The 17,303-nt window shown below is 45.8% G+C and overlaps 1 protein-coding gene across 2 annotated transcripts in view; it reads right to left on the reverse strand.

Moving 5' to 3' along the window:
• Nucleotides 1-15,310, reverse strand: part of USH1G (USH1 protein network component sans) — a 43,241-nt gene extending 27,931 nt beyond the window's left edge. For both annotated transcript variants that reach the window (XM_066586543.1, XM_066586545.1), the window contains exon 1: nucleotides 15,103-15,310. In XM_066586543.1, coding sequence (XP_066442640.1) covers nucleotides 15,103-15,266 — 164 coding nt within the window. In that variant the 5' untranslated portion in view covers nucleotides 15,267-15,310. The remainder of the gene's footprint in view (nucleotides 1-15,102) is intronic.
• Nucleotides 15,311-17,303: the final 1,993 nt, after the last annotated feature.

The raw sequence follows: 17,303 nt of genomic DNA on the forward strand, positions 1-17,303 counted from the left end.
CTGATAGTCTAAAGATGGGGGCGGTCATTTTGGCCACCTAAAAGCAGAACGAGAACCAGAGGAACGAAGGGCCAGGAAGAGAAGATAAAGTAAAGGTAAGAAACACCCTTTGGTCCTGGGGTATAATTTTGTCAAAAAATCTGCTGCTTTAAACAGTCATGAACTTTCTAAGGAGTCACTGCCAAAATAACCAGAATGATAGCGCAACAACTCATCCAGAAAGTACAGCACATCCCAGATGAGGGCCGCCTCCGGATTCCACAGCAAAGACCACCCATAATATGCTATTGAAAACTGCTTTTTCCTCTACACGGGCGGAAATCAAATGCGATTTTCTGCTCGCGGAGAGAAAATCACAGCATGTTCTATTTTTGCATGGATTCACTAGAAAACCGGCATACAGGGCATAATACGTATGCCCCATTGTTTGTAACGCCACACTAGGAAAGACTCCTCTGTGCACAGGAGATGAACCAGTGTGGTGAGACCAAATTAGGCATCCAGTCCTCTATGGGTCAATCTAATACTATGCCCAGGACAGGAGGCATTGCATGAGGATTCTCTCCTCTTTCATGTTCTTTCAATCCCTGTGCCATGCTCAGTCCCCTCAGATCTCGCCCTAGACATAAAATGTATCAAGTTTGCCAAGAATATTGCAATACCAATTTAAAAAAAAGAATGTGCCTCAGCCATTTGGGATAAAGATCTATGGACAGATTAGTTAGAAGCTGCAATATTTAGGCTGGGTTCTCACAGGGCCGATTCTCGGCGGAAATCTCGCGGTTTGGCCGCAGCGAAAAATTGCGAGATTTCCGCCGGGAAAACCGCTGCTGCAAAACCTGTGGCGGCTTTGGAGCACCGGCCGCTTGCTCTTCCACTGCGGCCGGTGCTCCCATAGAGAGCGCGGCTGCAGCGGGGGAAAAAAATGGACATGCTGCGGTCGGCAAATCCGCGCCGCAGCGGCGGCTTCTGCCAGCTTAGCCGCAGCAGATTTGCCATCCCGTGTGGACGAGATTTCTGAGAAATCTCGTCCACATGGCTGGCTAATCCCGGGATTAGCGGCCGCATGCGGATTTGCCACAGCGAAATTCTGTACAGAATTTCCACGGCAAATCCGCCCCCTGTAAACCCAGGCTTAGACACATTTTGACAGGTAGAAGGCCAACTGCCCACGGACGGATTATCGCTGCGGAATTAGCGGTCAGAAACACGCTGTGAATTCTGCAGCAATGTCCATCCATAGACATGCAATCTTAAACAATTCTCCCCTACCCTACCTATCAACTGTGATTTTCCGCTCACGGGAGAGACTCGCAGCATGTTCTATTTTGTGCGGAAAATTGCGATACATCCACTGTGAGCACTGCAGAAGTATCACGTAAATCCGCATGACAGCTCATCGCTGGCGCATCATGCACTGCACTGCACATGCGCGCTGGCTCGCTGGCCGAGATGCTCACGGCGGATCCGAACAGGTGAGTATAGGGTCTCTGGGGGGCGCTGGGTCTGATTCCGCTTCGATATTTTGCAATCACAATCCGACCCGGGCGTGGGCATGAGGTCTAAAGCAAATACAATATTCTATTGTTAGAACGTCTCACCAATGCTGGTCAGGGAAAGCCTTAGGGGTGTGCAGGGCCTATCTCCCTCCACCACCACCTGCCCTGATGTTCTCCTTGCCTGCTTAGAGCATATGTGATAGATAGCACAGAGTGGGCAGAGCTGATAGCATTGTATGCAACCAGCAGCCCCTGGCAGAACAAAGCAGATGTATTTAGAGAACAGACCACCCGCTGTTCTCTGAATACATGCAAATTAAGCTAGTTAGCTACTGACAGACTAATTAGCCCATTAGAAGCTAATGCAAAATGACTGCTGAAAACTGTCAGTTTCTGACGAATTTTGCGAGATCCTCTTGGCGTGTAAATGGGGCTTTAGGCCCTGTCTACATCTTATCTTAGGTTTCCATCAGACATATGTATCAGGAGTATTGCTTAACATACACTACCGGTCAAAAGTTTTAGAACACCTTAATTTTTCCAGTTTTTATAGAAATTTACCCAGTTTAATATCTAAAATGTACTTTGAGAGGAAAGCATAGAAGAAATGAACAAGTTAAGATGAATATCAATAATGGATTAACTTTGTTTCACCAAATTAAATCTAGATTTTTGACTCTTCAGAGTCGCGCCCTTTAGCTGATAGAACAGCTTTACACAATCCGGCATTCTTTCTAAATTGCATTCAGATGTTCAGAGATTTGCAGAAGTTCCCTTAATTGTGCTGCACTTGTAGGCTGCTTTACTTTCACCCTTCTGTCCAGTTCATCCCAAACAAGCTCAATTGGATTTAAGTCTGGAAACTGTATAGGCTAATCCATTCTTTGAAGCATACCAGCTTCTTTTTGTCTTCTAAAGTAGTTCTGATATAACCTAGAAGTATGTTTTGGATCATTGTCTTGCTGTAGTATGAACCCCTGACCAACTAGGTGTACACCAGAGGGTATTGCATGGCGATCAAAATGCGGAGGTAGCCCTTTTTGTCCAGTGTGCCAGTCACACTCTGCAAGTTGCCCACTCTGGATCCAGGAAAGAGCCCCAGACCATCACACTTTCTCTATGTTTGACAGTTGGTGTCACACACTCCAGAACCATCCTTTCACCTACTCAACAGCGTACAAAAACCCTGCGTGATGCACCAAAGATGTCAAATTTTAATTCATCAGTCCATAAGACCTTCTTCCACTCTTCAGCAGACCACTGGAGGCAGAGGCGTAACTTGAAGCTCCTGGGCCCCGATGCAAAACCTGTAACAGGGCCCCCAACTACAATGCTTTATTCATAGTACTGGGCTCCCTATATGGAGAAGAGAGGCCTTATGGGCCCCCTAAGGGTCCTGGGCCCGGGTGCAACCGCATCCCCTGCATCCTCTATAGTTACGCCTCTAACTGGAGGTGCTACTTAGCCCAGGCAAGTCTTTTTTTATTTTGCAATCTTAGCAGCGGCCTTCTTACTGATCCTCTACGTGTCAGACCTGCAGATAGAAGTCATATCTTCACGGTTGAAATGGAAACTTGATTATTTTTTCCTGCATTAAGCCGTGCTTGAAGATTTTCTGCTGTGAGGAGCCAACAATGCAAAAATAACTAGAAAAATCAAAGTGTTCTAAAACTTTTGACCAGTAGTGTATACCTCCTAGGGCAGGCTTTGACATATGCCACTTCATAGGCATACTGTGCGGGATGCCAATATATAGAAAAGCATAGTTGACTATGCTTTACTATGTAAATCCCCTCCCAACAAGCCACACCCTATTTTCAGTAAGTTGGTGTGGAGAAAAAACATAGCAAAATTTCAGCATAGGTAGGCCTGGCACAAAATGTTGCAACTTTTTCACAGAAGAAACTGGCATAAAAGTCCTTATAAGTGTCCCCCTAAGTGTTATGTGTCTCTTCAGGACCACTCTGTTAAAACTGTTTTCTTTAGGATATGCCACCAATTTCAGAACAATGGAGGTCCAGCTCATGGCACCCCCATCGATCAGCTGTATGAGTGGGCTTCAGTACTTGGGCAAACATTGCAAACTCCTCATTGTATACCAGGCTGTATGCACAGGTCTGCACCTTATGCAGCAGCTCTACATTGTATTGCAGCTCAATCCCATTCACTTTGAATGGAAATGAGTTGTCAAAGCCCATGTGTCCGATGAATGTGACATCACAGTGCTATGACCCCTTCAAACAGCTGATCATTGGGGGGGAGGGGTCAGGAGTTTGGCCCCCCACTGCTCTGATATTGATGTCCTATCCTAAGGAGCCTCTGAGTTCATATGCAGACATGCTCCATTAGACTCTACATTAAAGGGAACCAGTCACGGCCCCTCAGCACCATAAACCAAGTGCAGCCCCTTCATTCTGCTAATTGGTGCAGTCAACATGCAACTCTCTAGTGTAGTGGGCATTATTAATTTGATTTTTTTTTTAAGTTAATTGTAGATGGACGCAAAACTTATACATCCCTATGATAAGCCAAATAAAAAGCTTTTATGCAAGACACCAGGTCATAGAGTAAGTACAATATCATGGCATCTGAAGCTCATCATTGGGATCCACATGACAAGCTGTTCACGACACTTCTTCCCAATTTATCTTCAGTTCTAATTTTTGCAACAAAGACAATAATATGAATCTCCTCCAAGACCTCCTACCCCTCCTTCCACAATAACACTATGCCAAATCAAATGAGGGCATTCATTGTGCAAAGGGCACAAACAGGAGCTCATTAGGGACATTAACGTTGTGCCAGGAGCATGCAGAATATGTCACAGCATCAGGATATTTTCACACGGGGATCTTGCTGTACGATTTTTGGACCCCCAAAGTTGGACCAAATTCCAATGGAAATAAGCCGCAGTACTTTAAATGGTTATAGTCACAGGGGTGATATTTTTTTTTAATCGAACGAACAGTCCATGCAAAAAATAAATAAATCAAAGCATATTCAAATTTTGTTTTGATTTTCCAATGAAAATCACCCATTGAAGTCTATGACTGTGATGCGTATTTAACGACTGTAACCATGGTGGCCATAAAAAAGAAAATAAAGAGAACTTGGAAATGCCAAGCCTGGACATTCATGTGCTTTTTTTTAAATTAGCGTAAAAATCGGATACAAAACGGGTGAAAATTCTGCAGAAAAATCGCATAAACACAAAAAAATTGCACAAACCTTGTCACTGAAATACACGAAAGGTAGTGGTCTATCTAGATATCATACAGGGATTGAGAAAGAAATACTGGCAACCTTTCGGTTTCAGGGCTCGGTCACACGGGCGTTTTAACGTGCGTTTTTTCGCGTGTAAAAAAAAAATCGCATTAGATAGAACGAATGCTTTTCAATGGCGGCGGTCACATGTGCGAAAAAAACGCCTGCGGTGAAAATTATAGGACACCGGTTCCCAAAACGCATGTAACTGCGGCAAGCTGTTGTTTTGTGTATGTGTATGTTTTGTGTATGTTTCAACTTGCGCTCAATGGGGCTGGCAGCAGCAGCGCTGACCCCATTGAGAAGGCATAGTGAAGATCACGCGCGATGTTCTCCCAATACAGCCGGCTCCATTGAGAGCAATGGGCTGCCGGCAAGCCCTGCATTGATTTTCGGGGAAGGGCTTAAAATATTAGCCCTTCCCTGAAAATCAATCCAAAAATGTGTAAAAAATAAAAAAAAATCTATACTCGCCTCTCTGCAGCTGTCGGGTCTCAGCCACGTCCGGCTGGCTCTTCTCCTGCACTGCCATAAGGAGCTTTCAGCAGGCGATTTAAAATCCCTGCCTGATTAAAGGGCTGCCTCTGATTTGCTGAGCACTGTGACCAATCAGAGGCAGCTCTCAGCTATTGAATCACAGCTGAGAGCTGCATCTGATTGGTCCCTGCACTCAGCCAATCAGAGGCAGCACTCACCCATTATATTTAAAACCCTTCCCTGAAAATCAATGCAGGGCTTGCCGGCAGCCCATTGAATTCAACAGCAGAACATCACAATCCTCTGCCACAGAAGATTTTTTCACATCCAGGCAGCGCTCTTTTTAAGCGGATAAACGCTGCTAGGTGCGATTTTTTTCCACCATGACATCCGCTTCGGTCACGCAAATTTTTGAACGCATCAGTTATGCGCACAAAAATTCGTGCGGCAAAACGCCCGTGTGACCGAGCGCTCATTCAGGGCTCCTTCACATGGGCATATTTGAGTACCAATATTTAAGTGCGCAATACACAGAGAATAGAATCCATTGATATCAGTGGGTTCATACACATTTTCTGTTTTTGTGTGCTCATTTCTCTTGCGTGCAAAAAAATAGGACCTGCACTATTTTGTGCACCAAAGATCCCCATGGAAGTCTATGGCAAGTGCGTAATGCGAGCAGAGATGCACAATACACTGTGCAATTCCAGAAATGTCCCACAGACTAATTCCGTCTCGTGTGAAAGTTCCCTTAGGCGAGGCATTTGACATGGCATCTCCAGCGTCATATATGGAGATGAAATGGTTATGGTAATTGCTATATGGGAATTGTCTAATTAGCCTAAATGTTCTCTGGTATGGGTGGTGACGCATCTAATGAATAAGACTGAGGCTAATAACACTAAGGTCAACCGTACAGCGCCATTAATACCAGGGCGCTGTACAACCCTTGTATGAAAATATGTAAAGAGACAAAACAATAAACATACTAAGGCCTCGGTCAGATGACCGTTTTTGCAGCGATTTGCGGATGCGCATGCGATCTGCGCATATATATAACCATTGCTTCGCAATGGCATTGGTCACATGTCCGCTTTTTATGCGGATGTCCGATAAATTATAGGACACGACGAATCACAGATCGCGCCTATCTGCGTTCTGCGATTCCTTGTGTTCTATATATGCGTTCAACGGGGCCGGCGGCAGCAGCGCCGACCCCATTGAGAACATATACTATAAAGATCATTCTCCTCTGCCACAGCTGTAATAGCTGTGGCAGAGAAGAACGATGTTCGCCCATTGAATTCAATGGAGCCAGCAATACAGCCGGCTCGATTGAAAGCAATGGGCTGCCGGCGAGTGCGGCATGAATTTTCGGGAAGGGCTTAAAAATATAAGCCCTTGCCTGAAAACCATCCAAAAATGTGTAAAAAAAAAAATATATATATATATATATATATATATATATATATATACTCACCTTGTCCGTGCAGCCGGAGTTCAGCCGTGGCTGGCCGGCAGTTCTCCTGAACTGCTCTGTGTAGTATTCAGCAGGCGGGGATTTAAAATCCCCACCTGCTGAATGGGCTGCCTCTGATTGGTCACAGCCCTCACCAATCAGAGGCAGCTCTCACTCACCCATTCATGAATGGGTGAGTGAGTCCTGCCTCTGATTGGCTCAGTGCAAGGACCAATCAGGGGCAGCTCTCAGCTATTGAATGACAGCTGAGAGCTGCTCCTGATTGGTCCCTGTGCTGAGCCAATCAAAGGCAGCACTCACTCACACATTCATGAATTCATGAGAGCTGCCTCTGATTGGTGAGGGCTGTGACCAATCAGAGGCAGCCTATTCAGCAAGCGGGGATTTTAAATCCCCGCCTGCTGAATACTACACAGAGCAGTTCAAGAGAACTACCGGCCGGCCGCGGCTGAACTCCGGCTGCAGGGACAAGGTGAGTATATATATTTTTTTTATTTTTACACATTTTTGGATGGTTTTCAGGGAAGGGCTTATATGTTTAAGCCCTTCCCGAAAATTCATCCTGCGCTCGCCGGCAGCCCATTGCTTTCAATGGAGTCGGCTGTATTGCCGGCTCCATTGAATTTCAATGGGCGGACAGCGCTCCTTTGATCGGGCCCGTTTCGCCGAAAACGCTGCTAGCTGCAGATTTTTCGGCGAATCGTCGGCCCCGGTCATGTGATTTGCGGATGCGCATCCGTCATGCGATCCGCAAAACGCGGCAAAAAACGGTCGTCTGACCGAGGCCTTAATGACTAACAAGTTGATAGAGAGGGAAAGCGGGACCTGCCACAAGGACTTACAGACTCCAAGGGAGGTGGACGCAGACAGTAGGTGAGGGTAGCAAGTAGTAGAGTATGTACAGGGGAAACACACTAGGGAAGAACACAGAGGGTGATCTTGTGAGGACTGCAGATTACATGTGGGGAGGTAATGGGATATCAGGTCAGAGATGTATGGCGAGGACAGCTAGTGGACAGTCTTGTATGACATTGACAATATCTTGACTTGGATTCTCTGGACGATGGCTAGCCAATATACCAATTTATGAAGCCGTAGAGCCACCGTGCTATCCATAACCCACAAAACCCTACCAAATGATGTCTTTTTTAGATATCTTCTCTACTATACAGATGCCATATACAACATCCATTCTACCACTCTGATCACCTCCTCACATACATGACTTCTCTTGTGCTTCCCCTCTCTTTTGGAATTCCCCCTTATTCCATCTGACATTCTCCAACCTTCCAAATATTCGCCTATAACTTATCGTTTTCACCAAGCGTACAACTTGAGAAACACATTACTGACCAATACTGGATCCCAATCTCCATCAACACTGCAGGAAAATAAACAAAAAGCGGTGGGGACTACCGGAGCGTTGGTGCTGGAGCAGTGTGGAATTTGCCAGGTGATCAATGGTCATTTTAGCTTAATTTCTTGAAACCTCTATACAGGGTTGTCTCAGCATAGTTATTGGTTGTTAGTATATGCTACCAATGTCTGATCAGCATTGATCCGTATCTGTCACTAAAACTAATGATGCCTTTCGTCTGCCATCAGCTCTGCTCAGTTTTTTTCCCAGGTAACCACAGTACTGTGTAAAACTTTTAGGCAAGTGTGGAGAAAATGCTGCAAAGTAGGAATGTTCCCAAAAATGGAATGCAAAGTGAGTGAACAACAGAAAAATCTAAATCAAATCAATACATGGTGTGACCGGCCTTTGCCTTCAATTTAGCATCAGTTCTTCTAGGTGCACTTGCACACAGTTTCTGAAGATTGCTCCAAACGTCTTGGAGAACCAACCATAGATCTTCTGTGGATGTTGGCTAGCTCAAATCCATCTTTCTTCATGTAATCCCAGACTAACTCGATGCTAATGAGATCCAGGCTCTGTGAGGCCATATCAGCACTTCCAGTACTCCTTGTTCTTCTATAGGTTGAAGATAGTTCTTAATGACATTGGCTATAACTTTGGGGTTGTTTTCTTGCTGTAGAATAAATTTGGAGTCAATCAGACGCCTTCAACTTTTGGAGAAAAATGTTTACTTTGCAACAATTTCTCTGCACCTGCCTAAAACTTTTACACAGTACCGTACATGGTCGGCTATTGACTATAAAGGACCATCTACACAGCCTTCAATAAAAGCTGAACAGAGCTGACAAGAGATGAGGTTCCACTGCAACTTACCTGTAGGGTCTGCAGCCCTGCCAATCGGACATTAGTGGCATATCCTAGCAATATTCCAGCAATGTCTATGAGGCGATGGTCATTAACAATGTTAGAACTCTAAAATTGCATCTTCATACAGAAAACCGCCTGGAACCCTGGACAGCTCCATAGGCTTCCATTACTGAAGCGGAGACCAAAGCTACAAGCTTAGATCTCCGTTTCAGCAGGTTTCCATCTGTTTCTGACAATTTGGCTGGAAAGTACAGTATAGTCAACTATGCTATGGCCAAAATGCTGGAAATGAACGGGAACCTGTTAAAATGACAGCGAATGGAGACATCCAGGGTTCTGTCTGAATACCGTCTTCATCATGTTGCATAGAATGTCTGGATGAGAAAGCTACATTCTCTTCTCTTCTGGGAATATCTATAATAGTGTTAATGAGGTCAGGCATTGATATTGGGCAATAAGGCCTGGCGCTCAGTCTCTGCTCTCATTAATTACATTGCTACTTGATGAGCTTCATGTATGTGCTGGCCAGTCAAGTTTTCCCAGTACAAACTTTGCACACCTTTCCTGTGGACATGGTGTACTTTTAATAATTTGGGCTTTTAACGGGCATTGTATAGTGTTGCCCATATGCATTACAATGTTCTTGGAAGATCCAGCCAAATTAGGTTTGGATATGAGCATTTCTCGGAACAGGAAAGAAGAATCAGACAGGTTGAACTCTAATTTGTCTGACACATTATTCCTAGGGATGTAAGGGGGGATTCACACGGTTCCCTTGTGATGTCTGAGGATTCCATGCCAGGCAGAGGCGTAACGTGAAGCTCCTGGGCCCCAATGCAAAACCTGTAACAGGGCCCCCAACTATAATGCTTTATTCATAGTACTGGACTCCCTATATGGAGAAGAGAGGCCTTATGGGCCCCCTAAGGCTCCTGGGCCCGGGTGCAACCGCATCCCCTGCACCCTCTATAGTTACGCCCCTGATCCCAGGTGCCAAAGACAGCAAAATTCACTGTCATTAGTGAGGTGACGCCACTTTGGTTTCCGTTTCACAAGGGTCCCATTTGTTTCCACTATATTTGGAGTATAGAGCAGTGTAGTCGACTGCAGTATTCTATACTTTAAATATAATCCAAATGAGCGGAATCCTTGTCAGAAACAAAAGGGGTTTCCGTTTCACTAATGACAGTCAATGGTTCTATTTGGGCGTTCTGTCACAAAGCTGTTTTTGGCACCCGTGACGGAACCCCCAGATGGAATTCCACAGTGTAGTGAAACACGTGGGAACGAAGCCTGAGATGTCTGGTAGTAACATAAGTTGTTATGTAGGCTCTGCAGAAACATCTCCTCTGCATTACCAAACATATGTAACCATCCGAATATACTGTCAATGAAATGTTTATAAACTCAGATCATTTTATCCAAAACATTGTGAGGAGTATCCACCATCCTACAGAGTCATCAGCCTGCAGTGTCATCAGCCTGCAGTGTCATCAGCCTGCAGTGCCATCATCCTACAGAGTCATCAGCCTGCAGTGTCATCAGCCTGCAGTGCCATCAGCCTGCAGTGCCATCATCCTACAGAGTCATCAGCCTGCAGTGCCATCATCCTACAGAGTCATCAGCCTGCAGCATTCTGAATTAGTGACCAGCCTATTCAGTGTCTTAACGACCCAATGTAATTGAGCACGAGCCATAGCGCTTTGACATTGATTTTTGAGGGGATACATTGTATTTGTTCATGGCACAACTCTTGGGTACATTAATGAGTTGTATAACTTTTATTATTTGTTTTGGGGAAGATAGAAAAATCCTCTAGAAATTCCACCATTGTTTTTCCGGTTTTGTTTTTTGGAGTTCACCATTCGGTAAAAATAAATGATAATTTTCTTGCCCGGATTAGTACGAAAGAAACTTTATAGATTTTTATTTTTTTATTATTAATATTATTATTACTTTTGCACAATAGAAACGGGTTTTTAAAGAAAAACACTTGAATCTGCAGGCAGGGTCTAAGGCCGGCTGCACACGGCCGTGACGGGCTCCGCCGCAAAATTCCGCGGCGGAGCCAGTCACGGCACCCCCCAGAGACCGCAAACTTACCTGCGGATCCGGCGTCCTCGCTCCCGCATGACGCTTCGGCGTGACGCGCTGGCCACGTCACATGACACGCCCACCGCATCACATGACGCGGCCGGCTGTGTCATATGATGCGCCAGCCGCATCATATGACGCGGCTGCGGTGAGCGGGGAAGCGGTTTCACGCTATCTTCGGCTGTGCTACAGTGGAAGATAGCGTGGACGGACGGCTTCCATTGACTGCAATGGAAGCCGTCCGCGCGTACACCCGTGGCAAATAGAACATGCCGCGGGTGAGGTCGGGTGATTTCACGGTGCGGAATTCCGCGGTGGAATTCCACACCGTGAGCCCTGAGCTATTAAGTTCAATAGAACCTAATAGGTGCGGGCAACGCAGCGGATTTCTGCCGCGAATTGCGCGGCAGAAATCCGTCCGTGGGAAGGAGCCCTAATAGACTGAGTTATATGGCAGACATGGAGACTTTGTCAGGCCTCCAGCTACCATGGGAACACTCATTGGTACCATGTGTTCCCATTGCATGTGCCAATGGGTGACAAGAGGAGCCCCTTCCCCCTGTCATCTGCTATATGCTGCAGTTGCTATTGATTGTGGCATGTAAGGAGTTAAATTGCCAGGATCTGAGGTTTCTCCTGCTGGCGGTTAGAGCAGAAGCCTGGTTGTCAGCAGTCGGCCAAGCCACCACCTTAAAAAGTATGTATACGTTTAAAGCCCATTAGTCAGATCAGTAAAAAGATGTATTGGCCATCACTTAGGCTACTCTCACACAACCGTTACGCGGTAATCACGGTATAACGCTCCAATTGATTTCAATGGAGCCTCGAAAACATGGCGCTGGATTTTCGAGCGCTGTATGCTCTATTTTCTGCGTTTAGCGCACTTCATCAACCTGCCCCTGAAAACGAAACTGTGACGCTTTGCCGAGACCATGTGTGAGAGTGGCCTAAGGGGTTACGCGGAAGTATCTTGTTGCAATGCGGAACTCATCACCCAGGACGGTCATTTTCATGAACGTAGAATCTAGTGCAGCGGTGATAGATAAGGCGGGCGCAAAAGGCTGCAGTAATGGTTACATATCCATAAGTGTCTCATACATTTGGGTCCAGGTGGAGGTAGAATGGAGAAATGGCTGGGATTATGGAAACAACCAAGCTTGCTGTGTTCCACTGTTTCCAAAATGCCCATTGAAATACATAGGAGTTATAAAAACAGTATAGCACAGCGTAATAAGCTGTTTCCTTAGAGGGGTTCTCCAGGACTTTTAGAGCCCATTTACCCTCAAAGATGATCGCTCAAAAGATGGCTTTTGAGTGATCGTTTTGCATAAACTACTAATTGGTACTAATGCCTATTAGTAGCTTATTAATGCATGTGAGCCGCCCGGAGCTATAGTCAGAGAACAGTGGGTGGTCTGTTCTCTGAATACATTCCCTTTGCTCTGCTGCAGGGTGACAGCTGAGACACTGTTATCAGCGCTCCTCACAGAGAACACAGCTTGAAGTCCCTGCTATCAGCTCTTCTGCTGAACAATGGATTTTATGCTGAACATAAAATCATTGTTCGGCAGAAAAGTGAAAGATGGGCACAATTACATGCAACGATTATCACTCAAAAGATGGCTTTTGAGCGAATTTTGAGCGATAATCGTTGTGTGTAAAAGGGCCCTTTACTATTGATGATCTGTCCTCAGGATAGATCATCAATTGCTGAGCAACAGGAGTCCATCACTCATGACTCCAGCCGATCCCTGGGCCCGCTGTCAGTGCTGGAAGCAGATAATGCTGTTGGCATTACAGTGGACAGGTCTGGTATTGCAGTGTGGACAGTACAAAAAAAGGAAGTGAAGCAACATGAAACAAGGGTAGGGATGGGTAGGTTTACCTCTTAAAAGCAGAGAATGCTCTGTATAGCAGGTGCAGCCAACCCTAAATGACTGTCACAACCTTAAGGTTGGATGTGTGCTCAACAAATACCAAAAAGGCTAAAAAGTTTAACGCACAACCGAGGAATATATGAGTACACAACAGTGTATTCGCTGAACCTCTTTTGTTTATTGTATGACTGGAATATATATACGTTTCGAGGCAGCCAAGCCTCTTCCTCAGTATCTGCTGGGGGTATATGTCAATGGCAGAGAGTAGTGCTGTAACGTCATGCCCGCAGAGGAGCTTAAGGACTGCTACTGCAGGCACAACTCCCATTGACTTCAATGTTGACAGTGCTATCTGCGTCCAGTACTGTCTGTCCGCACTGACAGCGGGTCTGGGAATCAGATGATCGGCGGGCATCCCGAGCGGTGGAACCCTACCGATGACCATTCTTGAGGATAGGTCATTAATAGTAAAAGTCCCTTAATCAGTCACCTCTCCATTTAATTGCCACCTCACTATGCAGCATAAGGTTGGTGGATCCTTGCTCTGAGAGGTGGGTGCTACATCTACTAGACGTTTATGGCATATCCTGTGCAGAGATTAACCCTTCTCATACACTGTGGGGGATGCACAGGCTGCAGTAATGGCTTTCGGGTGCCCCATAGCGGACAGAGGGAAGATAAGTGCTGCCTGATCTTTCCTGCACGTAGTACAGTATTAACTGTGTGTGACAAAGTTAGGGCAAGTCCTATCTTTTTCCACCTGTACCGTTAACAGCAAGAATACCGCGAATGAGAACAAAACCGTTGAAATGAATGATTTTGTTTTGTCCCGTTATGCAGCCGTGATTATCACAGCCCCATAATGGGACTAAGTCACGCCAATGTGAAGAAGCCCTTAGTCCAGTTTCACATGGCCGAGAAAATCGCAAGATGCACAAATATGGACCCCGTTCTTTTGAATGGGGTCATACACATGAGCGATTTCCTTTCCTGCATGGCACAGCGGTGCTATGGTGGAAACAAATGGAGGCCAGTTGTACCTGCAGCGTGATCTCACATCACAGCTCCATTGCTTTCATCACATCACTGGGGCTTTCACCTGGATGGCGAGGGCGATATCAGGCCGTGATTCAGCGAAGTTAACCTGACCGCTAATTAAAACGAAACCAGTGAAATCAATGCTTTTGTTTCGTCCCGTTATACGGCCATGGCAGCATAACGGGACTAAATCGCGCCCATATGTTTAAGCCCTCAATCCGCCGCCTCATTGCGATTTGATGTGGAATCGCCAGCAGAGCTGCGTCATTTTCATTCTGCATCAAAATCGGCGAATTTTGGTGCAGAATTCGCTGCGGAATGCAGAAAAGTTCCAGCTATGTGACCGTTCCCTTAGGGTGCCTTCACGCTTGCGATAACACTGCGCGATGCGAGAGCAAGTGAAAAAGCAGAATTACGAAACCAAAGATTTTCAATGCCATTTGCGATGTTTTCACTGATGCGACGTGGCGTTAAAAAAAATATCGCATGTCTATTTTTTTGCATTTTGCGATTTCTTTCGAGCCCACGTTTCCCTATGGAGCCTTCTTTTTATCGCGATCGCCAGTGTGAAGGAGCCCTAAGGGTGCATTCACATGATTCGTGACTCTGATGCGTTTTGCAGTAAGAACACGCTGCATCGCTGCACATGCCATTTTTACATGCATTTTTCAGTTGCATGAAAATCATGTTGTTCAAACAATAAAAAAAATTGAAAATCGCACGAAATTTGAATTTACACGAGTGCGTATTTTTTTTTTATTTTTTAGGACATGCAGCAATTTTTCAATCTCGCACATGAAAAAGCACACATGTAAATGAACCCATCGTGGGTTATTTTCCCGTGCGAGTTCTGTGCATATCCCAGTAAGATGGAACTCACGCGTGAAAACCGCTAGTGTGAATGCGCCCCTACAAGACATGATCCAATGATCTACTAGCTACTAGCGGAAGCCAAATAATTACTAACTTAACAAACACGGCTGTAACTTTCTGCCTATTTCCTCCATCAGTGCTGGGTCACATCAGAGGATGAATGGCAGCAGCAGGGCTCCGCAAACTGTTCAGTAACTACAGCTGTTAGCATGCTGGGAGTTGTAGTTCCCCAGGTAGCAGCGCATACAGGTAGGAGTTGATCAGGTATCTCACCCTCGGCTGACAATGAGCCGCAGCGCCCCCAGGTGGCCGTGATACGCCGCCCATAGAGTCGGGGTCATCCCATCCTCATCGGGCGAGTTGAGATCTCTCCGGGTCGCCTCCTTCAGCACGTCCAGGAAGCCGTCCCGGGCGGCGCGGTGGTAGAGCCCGTCCATCCTTCATGTCCCGGGCGCTGCCCGATGTGCCCGCAGCCCGTCCGCTATGGCCCCCTCCCCGGAGCCGCTCCGCCCCCACTGCCACCTTGTCACTGGTGTCACAGCCTGGGCACACCCATCGGTGCCCCCTCTATGCCTGCATGTAGAATGGACGGGGAGCTCCACAGCATTCAGGACAAGGGGGCTTTATTATTAACCCCTTAAGGACATACTCATTTTTTTTTCACTTTTGTTTTTTGCCTCCCCATTTAAAAAAATGTAAAAGAAAAAAAACGAAAAAAAGGAAAAAAAAATATATATTATTTTTTTTTTTCCTCTGGAGGTAGCTGTCGGAGCGCTTGTTTTTGCGGCACAAGTTATATTTTTCAATGGTACCATTCAATGCAGCATATAATGCACTGAAAGACTTAAAAAAATGTCTTTACGGTTTTTTTACACGGACGCAATACGCAGTGAATAGACCCATTGATTTCAATAGGTTCGTTCACAAGCAGAATTTTGCGCGTGCATTTCATTCGCACAGAAAGAGCGGCACGAACAAGGCAAATATTAAACTAACTTCATTGCCCATTGGAATCAATGGGAGCGTGCCTGCCTGTTTTTTTTTTTTTGCGCACACAAAGACTCAATGCCCATCGCATATCTACACAGCGCAAATGTACATATAAATGCGCTTACGCCCGTGTGAAGCCTGCCTTAGTGGGTTGAAACAATAAGGGCTCCCACCCACTTGTGTTTTTTTAATGCTGCGATATCGCTGCGCTTTTTTTAACGCAATTGTCAATGGGACTTTCTAATGTTAAAAACGTATCGCGCAAATATCACAGAAGCGCCAACGTGCGATGTGTTTGTAACATTAGAAAGTCCCATTGACAATTGCGTTAAAAAAACACAGCGATATTGCAGCGTTAAAAAAGCGCAAGTGTGTGGGAGCTCTGAAAATATATATTTTCCCATCAATTGAGTTGTGCGAAAGCTTTTTTTTCTGCAAGACAACTTATTGTTTTTATTAGTAACATTTTGGAATACTGATTGTTTTTGATAAAATTTTTTCTTGGAGACAGGATGATTAAAAAAAGTCCTGATGGCATAAATAGTGCGTCTATTTTACGGATGCGGAGATAAAACACGGTACATTTGTTTTTCTTTTTTTTTTTTAGATTATATATATATATTTAAAAAACGTTATTTCACTTATTTTTTTCTTGTTTCTTCCCCATAGGGGACTTGAACTTGAAGTTTATTCATCAGTTATAGGCTTCTTTCCCACGAGCGTATGCTAGCCTACGATGGGAGAGATAAAACTGGTGAATGGGTGCACAAATCAAACGTTTTGTGCGCCCGTTCACATGGCATGGGCCCCGGCACATATATGTTAAGGCTACCATGCCGTCGCCCCTTTCCCTTCCCTCCCTCTTGAAGGTTCACCTTCCCACTCGTTCTTTGCAATGGAAGGGGGCAGGACGGGGGGGAGCTAAGCACTGCCCGTCCCGCCTCCTCCCATTGCTGGCTGTGGACAACAGTTGGGGAGGGGGCGGAGCCGAACTCCACAGCCAGTAATGGGAGAAGGCAGGACAGGGCGGTGCTTAGCTTCTCCCAATCCCGCCCCCTCCAATTGCAAAGAATAAGCGGGGAGGAGAGCAGAGGGAGGGAGTTTAGCAGTCATGCTGCTAAGCTCCCTCCCACCTCCCTTCTCCGGCCACTGTCATTGCCTCCCATAGGAGCCCATGCAGCGGCCGATGTATTCCGGCCCAAAAGACAGTTCCAGGACTATCTTTTGGGCCCGACGTAAAAACGCCCGGCGCTATATGTGATCTGATGCATTAGAATGCAATGCATTAGATCACAGCGTATATTAGCTGGCTGTAAAAACGGCGGCCGATATACGCTCGAGGGAAAGAAGCCTTACAATGTCTTGCAGTAGCTCAGGATTGCAATATATTTCTGTAGGCTTTTTATTCCCAAGTCGCCAGGCTGGCATAGGAAACAGAGGGAGCTCCTCCCTCTGTTGGCTCATTTAAATGCCACTGTTAGAAT

The sequence above is a fragment of the Eleutherodactylus coqui genome, chromosome 13 (genome assembly GCF_035609145.1).
Source record: "Eleutherodactylus coqui strain aEleCoq1 chromosome 13, aEleCoq1.hap1, whole genome shotgun sequence".
In the NCBI taxonomy this organism is placed as follows: Eukaryota; Metazoa; Chordata; class Amphibia; order Anura; family Eleutherodactylidae; genus Eleutherodactylus; species Eleutherodactylus coqui.